The 17,614-nt window shown below is 39.5% G+C and overlaps 1 protein-coding gene across 1 annotated transcript in view; it reads right to left on the bottom strand.

The window, feature by feature from the left end:
- DEPTOR (DEP domain containing MTOR interacting protein) overlaps positions 1-17,614 on the bottom strand; it is a 75,769-nt gene that overhangs the window by 37,314 nt on the left and 20,841 nt on the right. The window contains exons 2-4 of the mRNA XM_064395664.1: positions 12,382-12,560; positions 10,225-10,348; positions 4,468-4,646 (exon numbers count right to left, since the gene is read on the bottom strand). Coding sequence (XP_064251734.1) covers positions 4,468-4,646; positions 10,225-10,348; positions 12,382-12,560 — 482 coding nt within the window. The remainder of the gene's footprint in view (positions 1-4,467; positions 4,647-10,224; positions 10,349-12,381; positions 12,561-17,614) is intronic.

The raw sequence follows: 17,614 nt of genomic DNA, 5'->3' as shown, positions 1-17,614 counted from the left end.
AGGACTTACTGAAGTCCAGGCAGACCACGTGTTCCAAAGACAGCTGCTAGGCTGCCATCTCCAAAGGCACTCATACACCCCTCAATCATTCAGCAGAGCAAAGCCTCACCAGACCTCTTCTGCTGCTGGTCTGAGTCTGGGAGTCCACATCCCAACCCCCTGGAGCAGAGTGGACAGTCATTGCAAAGTGCTTCATGCTGAACCATGCTCTGATCACTGCTCAGGGAAGATGCTGGGGGCATGTCAGGGAAGAAATCACACCAAGCACATGGACTTGAAGGTCAGAAACAGCTTGAGAAACCACAACCACAAAAGAGACAGGATGTGATGTGGCATGTGAAGATGAGTTTGGCTGCTCAGGCCCCCATTTCTCACAGGCTCAACTGGCAGCACACACAGTACCACAAGGCAATTTCTCTGTGTTTACATCCCACAATATATTAAAAAGTATTCATAAATGAGCTATGGTTTGGTTCCTGCCACGGAAGAAATGCATCTTGCAAGTTGTAGGTGCTATCCTAAGACAGCACTGGTTTCTCTTAACAGTATCAACCAAATTAACCAAATTTAAATTTAACTTATTTATCACTGGAGAGTCCAGACTTTAAAAGTTTCTGCAAGGCAGGCAGATGTTTCTCCATCCCTCAAGCTTTCATACCCAATGAGTCCTTGGAGGAGGACGGGAAGACTCTGCCTGTCATGTCAGCAGTGCTCTGCTGTTGTGGCTGCAGGTGCAGGGTAAGTTCTTCAGAAAGGGCTATAAGCAAGTATGAGTCAAAAATTACTCCATAAAGAGCTCTGTGAATATCCTCTTTTGTCCTTGGACATCTCAGTATCTCTGTTTGCCAAACTGAGAAAGGGCTGTGACTATGTGTGGATGCTCACACTGTTCTCCGCCTGCCCCAGACCATCCTTGCTTTGGCCTGATCTACCTGGGAGCTGGCAGCTGGCAGAGAACTTCTTCTCCTGCTGACCACGGTATCTAATCTGCCCCTCCATGCCCATATGAAGAAGAACTAAGAAAGACCCAGCCTCCTGGAGGAAAGTTTTATCTATTAACATTATCAAGCTCTACATACCTCACCGGATGGGCTTTTCTACAGCTGAGAAATGTGTTCTGTGCACCTTTTGTCCCTGCCTTTATTTTATGTGCATCACCAAACTTACAACTCTTCCCACAGTCTTTATTTCTATATTCTGGATGAAGGCCATCAGTGTTCACAAATGCCAAGTAACTACTGGCAACTACAATCCCCACACCAGCCTTCAAGAAATGCAAAATGCACAATTCCCTTCTACTTATGGGGGCTTTATTCCATATTACATGGGGTACCAATACACAGCAAAGGAAATCTGGGTCCTATTTGTGATAATGGTGTTTTGTGGGTTATGATTTCACAGAATCACAGAATATTCTGAGTTGGAAGGGACCCACAAGAGTCACTGAGTCCAACTGTTAAGTGAATGGCCCATATGGGGATCAAACCCACAACTTTGCATTTTTAGCACCACACTCCAACCATTGGCAGGAAGCAATCCAGCACTTAAGTACATTTCATCATTTTCATGCACGGCAGGGGAAATATGTATAGTTACATGTGTCCAAAGAGATCAGGAAGATTATTTTAAAAATGAGAATTTGATGATCTTGCAGTGTTTATACAATTCCTCTTAAACCACTGTTTTCCTTTTTAAAATTAGCATGGGTGTTTGTTTCCTGTGTGAAACCTGGTTGGTGCTGACCAATTAAAGTGAAGAAAAATGTGTCAGGAAGCCATTTTGAACACAGTGCCTCAGCTGCAGAATACAGCTTCTCTGAGTAATTGAAATGAAAGTCAGTATTAGCAAAAAGACATTGCGTAACTCAGTTGTGGCTGGAAAATTACTACTGAGATTGGCAACTTGATGCAACTATTTCTATTACTTTAGGTGGGGTAAGAAATACTTCATAAGAAAAATACAGCAAGTTTTATTTTATTCCATATTGTGGATATCAAACAATACTGCTAGAAAAAGATTGCCTTTAGGACAGGAAATGTTTTATTCTCCACTGCTGTTCAGTCAAGAGTCTTTCTGCTGGTTCTGCCAACAAGGATGCCAATTAGTGTCCAGTAACATTTTGGTGTTGCTCATGAGAGACAAAACAAGGAAGCACAGAATGGTGAAATGAATTTATAGTACTAAGACACAGAAAAATAGTTTTCTTTTGTTTTTTAATTGGATCTAGAACTCTGTAAGATGGGTGGGAGAGTGTTGGGAAGAGAATGCCTTTCCTGCTGTTTTACAGTTTACATCCCTAATTCTGTACTGGAAGTTCTCATTTCGAGCTCCCTTTTCAGAGGAAGCCAGCGTTACAAGAATCTTCAATGTGCACAGATCATATCCAGTTGCTAAGATGAACCCCAAACCAGCTCCATGTTAATTCTGTCAGTATTTTCATCAGTATTCGTAACACTACCTGAACAAATTGTTGTAGTGAAATGAATGAAATCTCCTTTCACAAAGGAGAAAGTGTGAACAAAGCATGTTCACTCATAGAAGACAAATCTCAAGGACACCACTCAGTTTTACTTTACTCCCAGCATCCCCATCAAATCCTTGTGAAATCCCCACTCAGTTATGTTTGTTTTATTAAAAACTGGGTGAGGAAGATGACAGTACCTTGCAGCAATGACGTGGTGTGGACAAGTGAGAAGACCACTTTCCTAGCAATCAACTAATTCCCAGAACCCTGTCTTTACTTCATGAGTTTCAAATCTCTTTCTAAGAGGGTGCTTTGCACACGCTCTTGACTACAAGAAAATGATGGACAGGGGATAAACCTGCAGAATGGCCAGGGCTGTCCCTAGAGGAGCAGGGCCAGTGCCACTCAGGAATGACCCCTGAAACCTGGCTTGACAGGGGCAAAATTATTTTCCTGCAAATGTGCCCTGCTGAGCATTTGTCTTAGTTAATGAAACAATGGTTGATCTGCAAGAAAAGCCACATCCTGGCTTTCTTAGCTCTGCAAAGATCTCAGCATCTAAGAAAACCAGCTTTGCACCAAATGTTAAGTCCTGACTTTATTTTCTCTGCAAAAAACATCTGTATCAGCATAAATCCCACTTATATTTTTAAATTGTTTTTTTGTTAGTGTCCTGGTTTGGGACCTCAGGACAGTAAGGAAAGTCTACCACATATGTAACACACAGAAAATGTTCAGGTAAAAATAGGAATGAAATCATTGCTGCTGTAAAGAGGAGGGGTGGCATACCTTTCCTGTCCATCAAGCTCTGAGCAGTTGGCACCCTATAAATCATAGGAAGCACAGAAGTAATTATAGAACTGGAAGCTGATCACTGTAAACATTCAGAAGTAGCTCCCAGTAATTGCAAGTTAACGTGCACATGATTAGAACCATGACAGAACTGTGCAGGCCACTTACATGCCCATTTTTCTCTATTCATTAAAATTAGGTTTTCTCATTAAGTAACAAGCAACCGAGTCAATCTAGCACCTTGTGTACTAACAGCCTGCTGATATCATCTGTTTACTCTCTGTCAGAATTAGGTTTGGTGCAACAACACTTGGACCACCAGGATATGATTATTTTCCCAATGTGCACTAAATAATGTAGGTAACAACTTCTGCCATTCTGTTGTCATCTCCTGGCACCCCTTCATTGCTCCAGAGCTACTGCCACTTCTATGGTGGGCAAAGCCTGGTCATAGAAGGGCAACATGCCCTGAGAACAGATAATGACAACATGTAAAATGGGGCCAGGGGTGTTCATTTCTTCATCTTCATGTCAGAACTGTCTCCTCCACCCTTAACAGAAGGAGCTTCTTAGTGAAGGTGTATTTGCCAGACACATTATACTGGACCATGAAGAAATATTTGTTTCCTGCCTCAAAGAACTTATACCACCAGGACAAATACAATAACACTTCAACCAAAAGTGACATCCTCCTTCCTGCCCAAACATACTAGAACAACTCTGCTACATGCCCAAGAGAGAAAGCTGCTTTTCTAGCATCAGACTATGCTCTGCTCTGCCTACAAGTAGAGAGATACACAGATCCTGAAATTTTTATCCTGCATACAGAATTTAGCTTATTTATGGTCCTAATCCCTATTTGATCCTTACAAATCTATTTATCTCAATTATATACATTGCAGATAGCAAGTTCTACAAGTTAATTACTACGAGTGTAGGAGTACTGATTTTCATCCACATCCTTAAGTCGTTATTACACAGTTTCAAATTCCAGCCATATTCTGCATTTAAGGAAGCATTTTCAGAACTAATACAATGCACTTTTGGAAAAGCCACCCTTCTACTAAATAAAGTTACTTAGACTCCCATCTGAAATGATTTAGAACCTAACCATATTGTGATCAGAAAGACAAGGGCCCCTCCACGTGATTTGAGTGGAAGAAAGTGCTACAGTAGGTGTGGCTCTCACTGCTTGGCAGAAGGTTTCTCACCGTGCTGGATAATGCCGTGCTCCAAAAGCCTGCGGCCGAGCTGCTCCGCTTCGCTGCGCGTCGCGGCCTCTCCCTCCTGGACCAGCCACTCCACGAACTCCGACGCGACAAAGGTCCGCTCGTACTTCACGCCTTCCTCTTCCCTGGCTTGCAGAAGGCTGTTCTCAGAACTCATCAGCCTGGTGTGGTGGGGGGGAAAATTGGTAGGGAAAATGGTTCTTCAGAAAAGCGGTTCCAGATCTATTCTGGCAAATCTCATTTATATCAAGCAAATGCATATGGAGCTTTCACTGACTTACTAAATCTTTCCTCAGGCTATCAATCTACTTAGGAAGTGAATGAAAACTGCTTAGTAAAAAAATTTAGGCTTTATATCCCTGTGTGAAGTTAATGCTTTCTTGTTTTTTCCCCTAAAAGAAAATCAGATTTTTAGGTTTTGCATTTCCCCTATTTAGTGTTTAACATTCTCTAAAAGTTACTGTATAATCAGCTTTGAAAAAAAATTAGCCTAAAAGCACCAGAATGTGACTAATGTGTTCAAAGATTCCTAATTAATATTAACAGTTAACAGGACAATGCCCCAAAGTAATTTTGAAAATTCTCTCCATAAGCTCTAAAACAGTTGCAGAAAAATTCAAGAGAAGGAAAAAAGGTAGTTCTGTGGTTTGGGGGCGGATAAATATTGTGTATCCAACATTTGATGATGCAGCTGCAGTCAGTGAGTTGCACATTAACCTGAGCACATTTTAACATCTGAGGCTCACATTCTCTGTGCCTCAGCTGGCTCTCTGTAACACCAGTCAGATGAACATCATGAGATGTCCCAAAATCTCCTAGCAACTGGCATGTGAGTAGCTGAAGGATACTAATAAAACTCTGCTATTCAAGATACCTATGCAAATGACACAGTCTTAAAAAAAATAGTCTCAATATTTTGTTAATGCAAAAGACAGTTTTAAAAAATAAATGAGAATCATTTCTTTGTAATACAGAATTCAGCTTTTTAGGGGGAGACTGAGCCCCAGAGCATCCCTATTAACCTATTTTTTTTTTCATAACTATTTTATTTATTATAGGCTAATAATAGGACTAGCATAAGACTTTCAGAATAATAGTTCAAGAACTGTTTTTCCCATGTAAGAGTAACAAGTCCCCTCCCTCCACCAACTATATTGAAATAAGGGCACATCTGAACTACAACAGTCATATTCTGCAAGTATTGAATCTTTGCCCTTCTGATAAAGGAATTGAAATTCAAGTAAATCCATACAGGAGTCATCTACTTCTTAAACTGACAGCATGTCCAGAGATTACAGAATACAACTTCATCTCCTTTGGGAAGCATCAGAAACATCTGTGCCATAGGAACACAGAGAGAAGTTTCATTTGAAATTACAGTGAAGAGGTTTGACATGGTCCAACCTCTGTTATTTCATCTAAAAGACTCTTCTCTTGACTTTAATGAGCACTAACCTGAGGCCTGAACCTCCAGGATCTGACCACCAGGTAGGAGATCATCAAACCAGGCCAAGGCTGCTCAGCCACAGCTGTGTGCCAGTGGTAGCACAGAGAACTGCTGGTTTAGATGGTGTGTCATTGCCAGCACCTCTGAGCTGAGTAAGAGCTGAGAAAGCCAAATTAGCTGAAGACAACGTATCGACTCCAGAATACTTGCAGACTTCATTATTTTTTAATATTTTAATTTACAGGCATCTTGTTCCACTGCATTTTGTCCCACGCTCACCACCCCTAATACAGACCTACTATGCTCCAAGGGGCTATCTTTAAATGTGTCTCATTCACCAGACTTTTCCACCCCAGAAAAAAAATGCAAACCCAAAGCTTGTGTCTTTTTGTACCATCTGCTGCATGGCTACCCAGAACTGGTTACCCAGGCTCTGCAGGCACCAAATAAAAAATCCTTAGGATTACGTTAATTGTTCTTTGATGAGTCTATAATTAGTTGACCTCCTCATTGAAATCACAGATAGAAAGGTCCTTGAAAAGGCAGTGCTAATGGTTAGATTTTTACAGAGACACAAAAGGAATCTGGAAAAATATCAAGTGGAAAAACACTCAGTTTGACATTTCACACCCTTCTGCATAAGCCCAGAATAGCACTGCAAAGGATTTGGACTTGTGAACAAACAGACACGACAAATTGCCAGTTTAAGAAGCCCAGACACAGCAATCCATGGACTTACGTCACTCACTGAAGTAAATCACTGTAATTCCATGGCTGTCAACAAAACTGTACCAATTTACATCAATCAAAAACCTGGCCTTTCATTAGGCAGAACTGGAAACTTCCTTTTACTCATCCATTTTTTCCTTGTTCCAAAAAAGCAGGAGGCTGTTAATGCCAAAATGTATTATTTGCTAAAACTGGTGTTGTCCTGCATTAAAGGAATGTATTTATCCAAACACTGAAATTCAAACTCCTTTTCAAAAGAAATCTTTAGCCTTGTTTTTATCAAAATAACTGCACCAGAGGATAAAAGCAACTCAACCACTGATGAGTTAAACTGAAAGTGATTCCAAGAATGCAGTCTCAAAATTATCTGAAAGATTTCCTGAAATTAAAACCATAAATCTGCACTTCTTTCACTGTGAAATCTGGTTCAAAAATCTCAGTTGATGTCAGCATCATGAAATGACTTATAGCTCCTATACATGACTGCACGAGAAACAACGGTCTTGTGTGTCTGACCAAACCCTACTGAGAATTACAAACATCATAAAAATAAGATGCCTGCAACAACTTGATTTTTTTTTTAAGGTACAAAAGGTCTGTGCTGGATTTATAAAAGATTTGCAGGGAGAGTTTTGTTGAACAGGAAACATGTTTATCTCATTCAACCTCTCTGGACAGTCCAGTAGAGCTTGAAAGCTGATACCAACCTTAGATTTTATAAACTATTCAACAATTTCAGACAAGACTGTAGGAAATCCAGTAGTTTTCATCTCTAGTTATAAACCTGAACCTCAAAGCATATTCACAGACAGGATTACCAAAGTTTGCAATGATGTGCAGGGAATCTGAACTGGTTCATGATTTTCAGTGCAAATGAAGGGAGAATACAATCAGAGACTGATTTTAAATCTCCTAATCCCACAGGTACAGCCACTGAAGATGCCCACAGTGGGTGAAGGGGGTAATGCACAAGAAAGGAGTGTTCAGGTTATGAGGAGCTTTGTGGTCATGCAGAAGAGAGATGAGAAAGGGAGCTTCTCAGCAGAGGGACAGTCCTGATGTTCCCATGTCCCAGGGCAGAGAACAAGGCATTTACCCAAAACAGCTGTCTGAATGTAAGGAACACGCCTAAGACATCCATGCAACAATCTCTGCATCTTCCTAAAGCATTTTGTTCATTTTACCCACTGAGGGTACAAATTTGCATGGACTGGTGTTGGGTAATGTCTGCAACTTTGGCAAGCACAAACTACCTTGGCTTCTCAACCTAGTAGTACTCCAGCCCCAATCAGAGAGTGGAAAAGAGCAGGAAATAATTATAATGTCTATCTTAAATTAGCAAAGCCTAGTGAAGATCAGCAAATTCTACAAAATTAGACACAGATTTTCAAAATGTGTTGGATTTGGATAGATTTCCTTTGGCATAGCTGCATTTCTCTTGCAATCAGGCCCACAGGCATTTTGATAAACAAGTTGAATATGCTGGTAAATGACTTAATGTTTGTACATGAATACTTTTCTCTGGTTGCTGCCATTTAGTAATTATTTTAATAGCACTGAATTAATATTTTCTTTCTCAAGACTATCAGCAAACTGATACAACAGATAGATTACACAATCACACATCTCACTGTAGAGCTCTTCCTGACTTTCAGCATTAGATTTTGAGTTTAAAGTGCATCCAATGAAATTGTGAAGGTGTTGCTAATAAAGGTGCATAGGCAAGGGAACTAACAAAATCTGAAATCTCTGCACAGGGGATTTGCTAAAATAAACAAAGTGAAGCCCAGGTATGCCTTCTTATCTCCCATGAATATAAAATACTTCCGATGATCCATGGAGAATTTTGACTACCTTTGGCTGTCACATACTGATTTTGAAATGACACATATTTTTAATTTATACTATATTTAGCACTCAGGGCTGTTTTTAAAAATTTCTGAACCCTTCAAATATGTTGCCTAGGAGCAAGTACCTCTCAAGGATGCAGTTATGTTCAGATACAGGTGCTGCTTTTGGCATTAACTCCTGTGCCAATACAGGAACATTCTCTACAGCTATGGAATGTTTTTCTGCTACTACAGAGTTAGACAAACTGGATCACAGACATTGGTTTGGGGATTTCTCCATTCAGAGAAATGGTGATGGAGCAGACACTATTAGAACAGAGTTCTTTCTACTATGGCTCCTTTCATGCAGAGACTGACATCAGCTTTGCCAACAAAATTTTATTTTTCTTATGCATAATTGAAATAGAAATATAGACTTAAAAAAACACTGTAGATACACTAATCTGCTTTTCAGAGTATGGGTCAGGCTTGTAGACACTGCATGTTTACTGAGTCTAAAGAGCAAATGCTGTGCTTAGAAGAGTTTGAAGGTAACTGATTCATTTCACCTGCCCCAGTGCATAGAATGGAGGATTTTCTCCAGTGATGCATTTTCTTATTTCTTATACAATTTACTATAATAAATAGTCACAGTCACTTTGTCTTGGGAAATTTTATATGATGGGTGTAACAAAAGGAGTGGCATTTACAATGATTTGTTTATATTTTGGATTAACTGCTCTTTTACCAAACTGATCTTCAGAGCTAGCTAACCTTGATAATAATATTTATTATCAGCTTTTAAACTTGTGAGTTTCCTGAGTTCTTTCTTCTCAGAAGGAAACAAATTTCCTTCATGGAGAAAACACAGCATCTCTCCTGGCTGCTGCACGCTTCTGCTCCAAACAAGCAGGAGGGTGGGTGGTATTCAGTCTAGAGCAATACTTCAAGCTTTTTGGTAAATAACACATCACAACTTTTGCATTAATTTGTATCATATGCCAATATGCATTTTCTTCTCTCTGCTTGAAAGTACCATGTCAAAATCTCTATATCCTGAGTAAAAATGTCTTTAATTTAATATTAGGAGGTATCATTAAGATAGTTACTTGATGGAAGTAATCCAGTAGGATATTTAGTATCTCAGTATTATCTAATTTAAACAGATGATTTCTCTGTTTAAAGTAGATAATCAGATACTCTTGGTTGGGTTGGTGATTTTTTTGAAATTGTTTTTAACATAACTCTTCTGATGTTGAAACTTTGCAGATACTGAAGATGCATCTCACCTATGATTTAAAATTGTACCTCCCTCTGAAGCTGTAGATGTGGAATCTCCACAGACATGTAGCTGCTTGTTCAATAATGTTTTAGGAATTATAATTATGCTTTTACATATAAAGTAATTCTGTAATTATTTGAATTATTTAGACAAATAATTCTGTAATTATTTTTACAGAATAGATTTCAAGGGCTTCTATTCACACTGAATTCTCATATAGGATGTATTTACAATCTGGGGCATCAGATTTTAAAGAAAATGCCTCTAGTGAATTGGTAGAAAAGCAAAAGAAAAATAGGAGAGGGAAGGACTCCCAGCTGAAGTAATGGAATTGACCAGACCCATTCCTGCAAAAATTTAAAGCCTCTGATGATTCAAAAATAGATTAACAGGTATCATCTGCCTCACATAGCACTATTATTAACATATTACGAATACTGAATGCAACATACTTTTCATAGAGTCTTTGTCCTCTCATGAACACCTTCACCTCATTGTCCAGTGGAAACGTCCCGTCATCTTTTCTGAAGCGGTAGAACAGTTTGACATCCTTGAATTCTTTATGCTCATCACAGACTGAAACATAAAATAATTAAACAAACAAAAAAAAAATCTTCACATACATGTTAAGTGGCTGAGGACACATTTAGCAGGTAGCACTGCTGAGCTTCAAAGCAAGCACGTGTAGAGTCTAACCCTGTGAATTTCTCAGCACACAGCTTTACTCCATTCTAATGAAAGGCTGGAGAAAACATTGAGAGGTAACCAAATTTCTTGGTGAGATGGAGAAGTGTCCATCAGTTTTGTGAGTATTACTGCAAACATAAAGACCAAAAAACCATCCATCTACTACATACCCAGAAAACTTTTTGATAAAAAGCCTGTTGGCTTGTTTGTTTAAAAGGACATCAGAGTAGAATGCCCAATAATTTAAGGTTTGCCAAACTTCCTAAAGTTATTCATATTGGTTAGCAGTGTTGTAGGAAACCTGAGAGCTCCTAAAGAAACAGTTAAAACCAAAGCCTTCTGCCTTCTTAAAACTGCCTCAATTGCTCTGCCATGCCAGCTAGCAAATGGTAGGTACAAAAATGAGCACACCAAGAAATGGCAGATTAGGTTTGTAGAACAGCAGCTGGGCAACAGCAACAGGGCTCCTGTAAATGCAGAACAGAGCCCCATCAAGGGCATAAACGGATAGGAAAGATATCCCAAGCAAGCTGCTCCTAGCACAGCTGTCAACCCACGTACATGGGGGATCTTCTGCACCACAGAAACAGGAACTGGTGTTCCTTTCACTTGACATGGCACTTGAAAGAATATTCTAAGCATCCTGCAGAACTTGACAGGACCTCTCTGAATTTACCTGCCCAAGCTCACTTCACAAAGTATTTTATTAGAGTGCAACACATGAACATTTTCAAGAAACACCTGTTCGATTTCTAATATCTACACATATATATATAAAATTTATTTTACAGTTTTCAACTGGATCGTAGGGTAGAAAATGCTTGAAGGCTGTTAGAGCTTCAACAAGCATTCAGCAATAAAATATCTATTGCTCAATTAAATTAAGTCGCTCAGGCATCCACGCAACTCTTCACTGACATTTTCTCAATAGAGGATTAAGTAGACAGATTTGAATACCCTATAATTACTTTATTCTTTAACTATCTACCGTGAGTCCCAGTTTCCATAACAACCCAGAATTTTCATTTAATAGCCAAGCAGAAGCTGTAGAAGTGGCACTCATTCAATATGTGTATTTCTGACTTTAATTAAGGTGTTGTTAATGTACTGCAGACAGCAGCAGCATTGCTGCACGTACAATGACCTCTGCATAAAGTCAACATTCGACTGTTCAGAGTCACTCAGTTTTCTCTTTAAAAAGAAACAAATAGCACATTTGCCATTTTGAAATGGGTAATACTAAAGGCTTGAAATTGAGGCCTAGGATCTTCTTTGCTCATGTGCTTCCCAGTCTCTTTGTGCCCCAAAAGGCAACTAAATGCTACCAGTGAACTGGCAGTCTTTTCATCAGCATGAATTGTTATTCAAGAAGCTGAAAGGAACAGATCTCAAATAGACAACAAGTTTAGGAGAAAATTAATCAGGGCACAGCCAGACCACTAACTTTCTTGCAGCTGTACCAGCACTAATGTTTGTGCAGCTGCTGTGAGGGCCAGAGCCAGGGAACTAATCCACGTGAGAAAAATTATTTATTTATTTATTTATTTTTTCTGGCTGATTTTTCAGATGGGTTTTTCAGCTGGAGAACTGTGCTCTTAGGAGCAGGGAAATGAGGGCAGCAGGGAGAGGGGAGACACAATCCAGCTGGGGCTGCTCTGGAGACAGAGAAGCAGCGCCACAGTCTCCAGTAAGTTTTCCCCCTGCCATGAGGAACATCAGTCCACACCTCCTCAGGCTCTCATCTCCTTCAGGACACAGGTGACCTTGCATAGCAGCACAGCTCAAGAGATGCTCCATATCTGGCAGGGAAAGGATCCTACCTGTCCTATACTTGGCTGAAGAGCAGGAGTGAGATTTCCCTTTGTCTCACAGCAGTTAATAAATTTAGCTTAGAACACTTTAGCAGGTGATACTGCACTTACCATGGTGGATAATGCTGTGATCCAGTAATTTCTGCACCAGTTTAATGGCTGTCTCCCTGTCCGAGGCCTCTTTGTGGTCGATCAGCCAGTCAATCAGCTCTTTGGCAACGAAGCAGTTCGGGTATGTTTTGAGGTGGTGTCGCCGATCCTTAATGACCTTTTCTTCGTGCAGTCGGAGCCTGGGTGTCAAATCACTGTGTAAGCATCATTTGCAAAGAGCCCCTGTGACAGCAAATTGGGGTGACAGCAGAGCAGTGGCACCCACGCCTTGCTCACAGGATGGGCTTTGCAGGTGTGGGGCAGAAAAGTCACACATCCAGAGCTGGCATCTCACAACCAAGGAACCCACAGCAACCATCTGTTACAACTTTAAATCCCATAATTGGAAAAACTTGTTTTCTGCTCAGTGGAAAAGTTTAAAAAACTGAAGAACAGCACAGCATATAAAGTCCATTAAAATACTTCCCGTAGGTCAATTAAACTGTCAATAATTTGGAATTAATTTTCCCACATTACCACTAATGCATTCCATATTATTTTATAGTATCACTGCTGTAGATTTTTTTTAATCTCATTAGTTTTTGCAGCTGTAGTTTCTCTCTTGGTTGCGTAACTGCATTTTGCCTCCAACTACACAACAAGGATAGCACTTATGATTTAAAATTCAGGTGTGAAGCTGCTCCAGCACAGCGTAATCTATCATTAAAAAGTTGCCTCCTACTCCAAATAAAGGAAACTGATTTCTCGCTTAGGCGTCTGTTGACAAATTCTCTCTGCAAAATCTCCCTCGTCATTCTGAAAACAAATTGGTTGAGATGTTTGGGTCAGAATGCAAGATCCTGATTAAAGTAATACCTTGAGGTTCTAAGGCTCTGCATCTTTATGTTCACTCATTTTTTTCCAAATAAACAAAATAAGAAACATTAGCAATAAATTGGTAGATAAAGGTTTTCAAGTTGTTTGAAGTTTTATGCTTTTTTGTTCCATTTTAATGAATCATATCAGAAAAGCTGGGTTTGTAATGTCTATATGACAGTTCTGAGGAAAGTGCAAAAACAACAATGCTTGGGCTCCTATCAAAAACAGAAACATTGCTGCTCATTTCCAAGTGGCCAGGGTCCTACATTGAAAACACTCTCACTGACTGCAAAGAGCCCTGAGTAATGCTATAATAATTGTAGGTAGTACAAGGGTAATAGCACAGAAGGGTGTTAACATGAGCCTGAAGAAGTACAGAGAAGGAGTATGAGAAATTTTCCTCTCAACAAAATTCCAGTATGAAACAATAATTTCTCTTTAAAATCAAAAAAAGGGAAAATATTTTGCTGAAATCAATGAAGGAAATTTATCAGGGCATCAGACAAGACTTATGTAGGCTTCTACCTAAAAATACTAATAAAGCAGTGCTTTGTTCTGCAGCATTTAGCCTTGAAGTACACTGGAATTGCCAATCTGGGATGTGAATTCAAACCAGAATTGCAGACATCATAAAAAAACAAGCAAGACTTTTTAAAAATACTGATAAATCAGATTAGTATTCTGGAAAGAAATGCTGATAAATATCCCACAGATTGTGAAATTCTCTGAGCTAAAATACTTTTGCTTAAAGCATTTTTTCCAGATGTGCTCTAACAGCTGTGGCTATGCTTAGAAAGAAAAGCATTCATAGTTTTAATTATAAAGCATGCAATTATCAGTATGTCTGATGGAGCTTTACAAATTAAAATACATTCCAGGTTCTGTTAATGTTTATCTGGTCTTATGTCACACATAACCTGCAAGAACAAAGCTAGAAAAGGAGTGTATCACACAAAGGCAGACAACTCAATCCAGCTTTCAGTCAGCAGTGTGAGTCTAAATGGATGGAGTTCATCTGACACAAGAGGAAAAACCCCTTCTACAAAATTCTTTGTCCACATGTTGCACAGGAGCATACCAGGACTGGTCTGACATTTCACAAACAAGCCAGTAGTCAAGAGCCCCAGAAATGAGTATTTATGCTCATTCTAACTTAAATTCCAACTGCAGGCTTTCCTCTGACATGTCAAAAGACACAAGTTCCCACTACAATCTTTTGCCTTACTCAGAAAAAGGGTCCCTCTGTACATCTTTCTGTCTACATTTAGAAAACTCATAGGTATTCATAATCTGAATTATTTCCACTCACTTGCTAAAGTGGATACAAATTTGCTAAGAGGATACAAAATCATTAAGTCAAAGAAAACATGACAACATAACCCTTAACAAACCTGAATTTCCACATGAATGTGTGAATTTCTCCTGCAGTCTACACCAATTATGTCCACACTGAATTATGTCCAGGCTTATTTATTTGGAATAACACAAAAGGAATTCAGATCTTCTCTTTGGTGGTGTACACTGTTGTCTTTGTAAAGGCTCCCTCAATCTGCTAAAAATCAAACTATGGAGGAGAAGTAGCTCAATAAATTGACACTGTACGTAGGTTACATTACAATTGTAGAAGCCTCAGGTAAAGTTATTGAGTATATATTGCAGTGTGCTAATCAAAGGTTCAGGCAGGAATTCAAAAATGTGTCTGTGCTCAGAAGTGTTTATCAGAAGCCAGGTCAAATGGAATAAAAAGGAACAAAATATACCAGTGAATACAATTATACACTGGAACCAATACTCAAGTGGTAAATTCTTTATCCCTTGGCTTGAGAAGTAGGTTTCTCACCCAAAGTCCTTGATGTTTTCCCTTTAAGTAATGTTAATCACTTTATGTCTGCTAATCTGCATGATGACTGGAAAACACCTAATTTAGCATCAAACACATTCTTCTCACTAGAAGAAGTTTTTCTCAAGAGCTGTTCAAGGGAATTAGCTGACTGACAAACCCTGACCAGTTTGAGAGGAGAAAGGGGAGAAGATAGGCAAACAACAAGGGGTCATAGGGGGACACCTTGATTCAACAAGCCTTTGAAATACTGACCCACTTTCTTCAACTTAATAGCTTAACACCAGAAAACAATTTTGTGTGTACCACTATCTCACCCATATATAATTCCATATATTTTTCAAGATCACCTGCCAGATTTTGCATGTGAGGCCATAGTCTGCCCTACCTCAGGAAAACATTGTGAGTGAGATCCAGAGCATTTGAGCAATTGCCTGTGAAGGTTAACAGGCATATGCAAGCCTTTAATATTTACAAATTTATATCCATGACCCTTACTCATGCTTACAACAAATAAAGGCTGTATTTGCAAGCATGCATGGTAGAATCGTTTTCTTGGGGGTTTGTCTAAACAGGAGTTGTTCCTAATTGACAATATGTAGGGACTCTTGCTCCAAACAGAAATGTCTTCCTCCTACATAGCATGGAACAAGATAACTTGGAACACACTGCTCCTGCTTTGCAGCAAATGTGTTCAGACCTTTCTGGAACAATGTTATTTGTTGAGATGCCATTAGGCACTTTTATGATAATGGAAACATCTAAATTTTTGCCCAGAAATGAAGAAACAGGCACTAACTTGGGATGAAATTGTTCTTGCAGCTACATGAAACTTGCATTTTGGTTTTCATGGATGGGGGCATTTTTATTTCCACCAGGGACATTATGCATTCTGAAGTTCCTTGCCTCTTTTCTGAACCAGTGGGTAAGGATTTATGAGACAGTGCCTGCACAATAGCTTTCCTTTCCAACCCCAGAAAAGGCCAGCATGCTGGATGAATACATGTCATTAACTGAACTACAGTCCAAATATCTCACCCAGCTACCTTCCTCTATTAAGTCGAGTAGTTTATGCTTGGCTAACATAGATCTTACAAAGCATTATCCAATCTTGAGTTCTATGAACGAAAAAAAAACCCAAAAACAAAAACAAAACAAAACAAACAACAAAAAAAAAAAAAAAAAAAACACAAAAAAACTTCATGCTCTTCCTGGTAATTTTCTGAATAATTAATCTGCCAATTCATTCATCCTATATAGTCCCTATGCTTATCTTAGCAAGGCTCAAAAAAATGGGCAAGGAACAGGTTGGTCCCTGACACTAAATAAACAACATGGTATGAAGACTTTCATAATGTGCTCCACCCTTTTACCTCTTTTAGCCTTCCTGAGACTATCACACACACATGAAATGTACATGTAATAGAACCATAGAATCGCAGACACACAAACAGTTTGGGTTCAAAAGGACCTTTCAAGGTCATCTAGTCCAACATGAGCAGGAACATCTTCCATTATATCAAGTTGCTCAGAGTCCCTTCATGCTGACCTTGAATGTTTCCAGGGATTGGGGCACCTATCACCTCTCTGGGCAACCTGTTCCAGTATTTCAGGAACCCTTACTGTGCAAAACTTCTTCCTTATATCTAGTCTGAATTTACCTCTTCTAATTTAAACCATTACCCCTGTCCTATTGCAACAGGTCTTGCTAAAAAGTTGGTTCCCATGATTTTTTTAAGCCCCTTTTAAGTATTGAAAGGCCACAATGAGGTCTCTTCCTCAGGCTGCACAGCCCCAACACTCTCAGTCTGTGTTTCTGTTTTCACAAGGGGTGCTCTATCTCTCTAATCATCTTCAGGGCTCTTCTCTGGACCTGCTCCAACAGGCCCATGTCCTTCCTGTGCTGAGGACTCCACAGCTGGACACAGCACTGCAGGTGGGGTCCCACCAGAGTGGAGAAGAGAGGCAGAACCAAATCCCTCAAACTGCTGACCACAATGCTTTGGATGAAACAATGTGGTTTTCAATGGAAGAACAAAATACCAGTGAGATCACTTAAAATAGAAATCCCTATCAGAATTTGCTAATTATTGAACAATACACACTGATGATGTAATTAGTCACAGCACAATGCACGTCCTGCCTCAGCATGCTCAACTGCTGCTGAGGAGTTCTGGCATGCTCCTGGGTTACTGCTCATGTGCTACACCTTGCATAACACCCTTGGTGGCAGGGACTATCCCAGACTGAGCACTGCCAGGTAGCATTCATTAAACTACTACAATTTTATCAAATTTGGGTAAACTGAACAAAACTGTATTAGATCCCTTGAAAATTAGTAGCTATATGCACAGAGGCAAAGCCCTGCAGGTGGTTTCTACCATCTTAAAATTCTTTCACGAGTTTCTTGTATTTACAGAACCTCTATAAGTGAAGGATTTACTTATTTCCAAGGAAAACTAGTAATGATGTCCTTTGTGAGAAATATACATGGACAAAAGAAGCATCTTGCCAAAGATAAGGACAATTCATGGT

Source organism: Passer domesticus, chromosome 1 (genome assembly GCF_036417665.1).
Source record: "Passer domesticus isolate bPasDom1 chromosome 1, bPasDom1.hap1, whole genome shotgun sequence".
NCBI classification, from domain to species: Eukaryota; Metazoa; Chordata; class Aves; order Passeriformes; family Passeridae; genus Passer; species Passer domesticus.
This window is presented reverse-complemented; position numbering and strand designations above follow the sequence as displayed.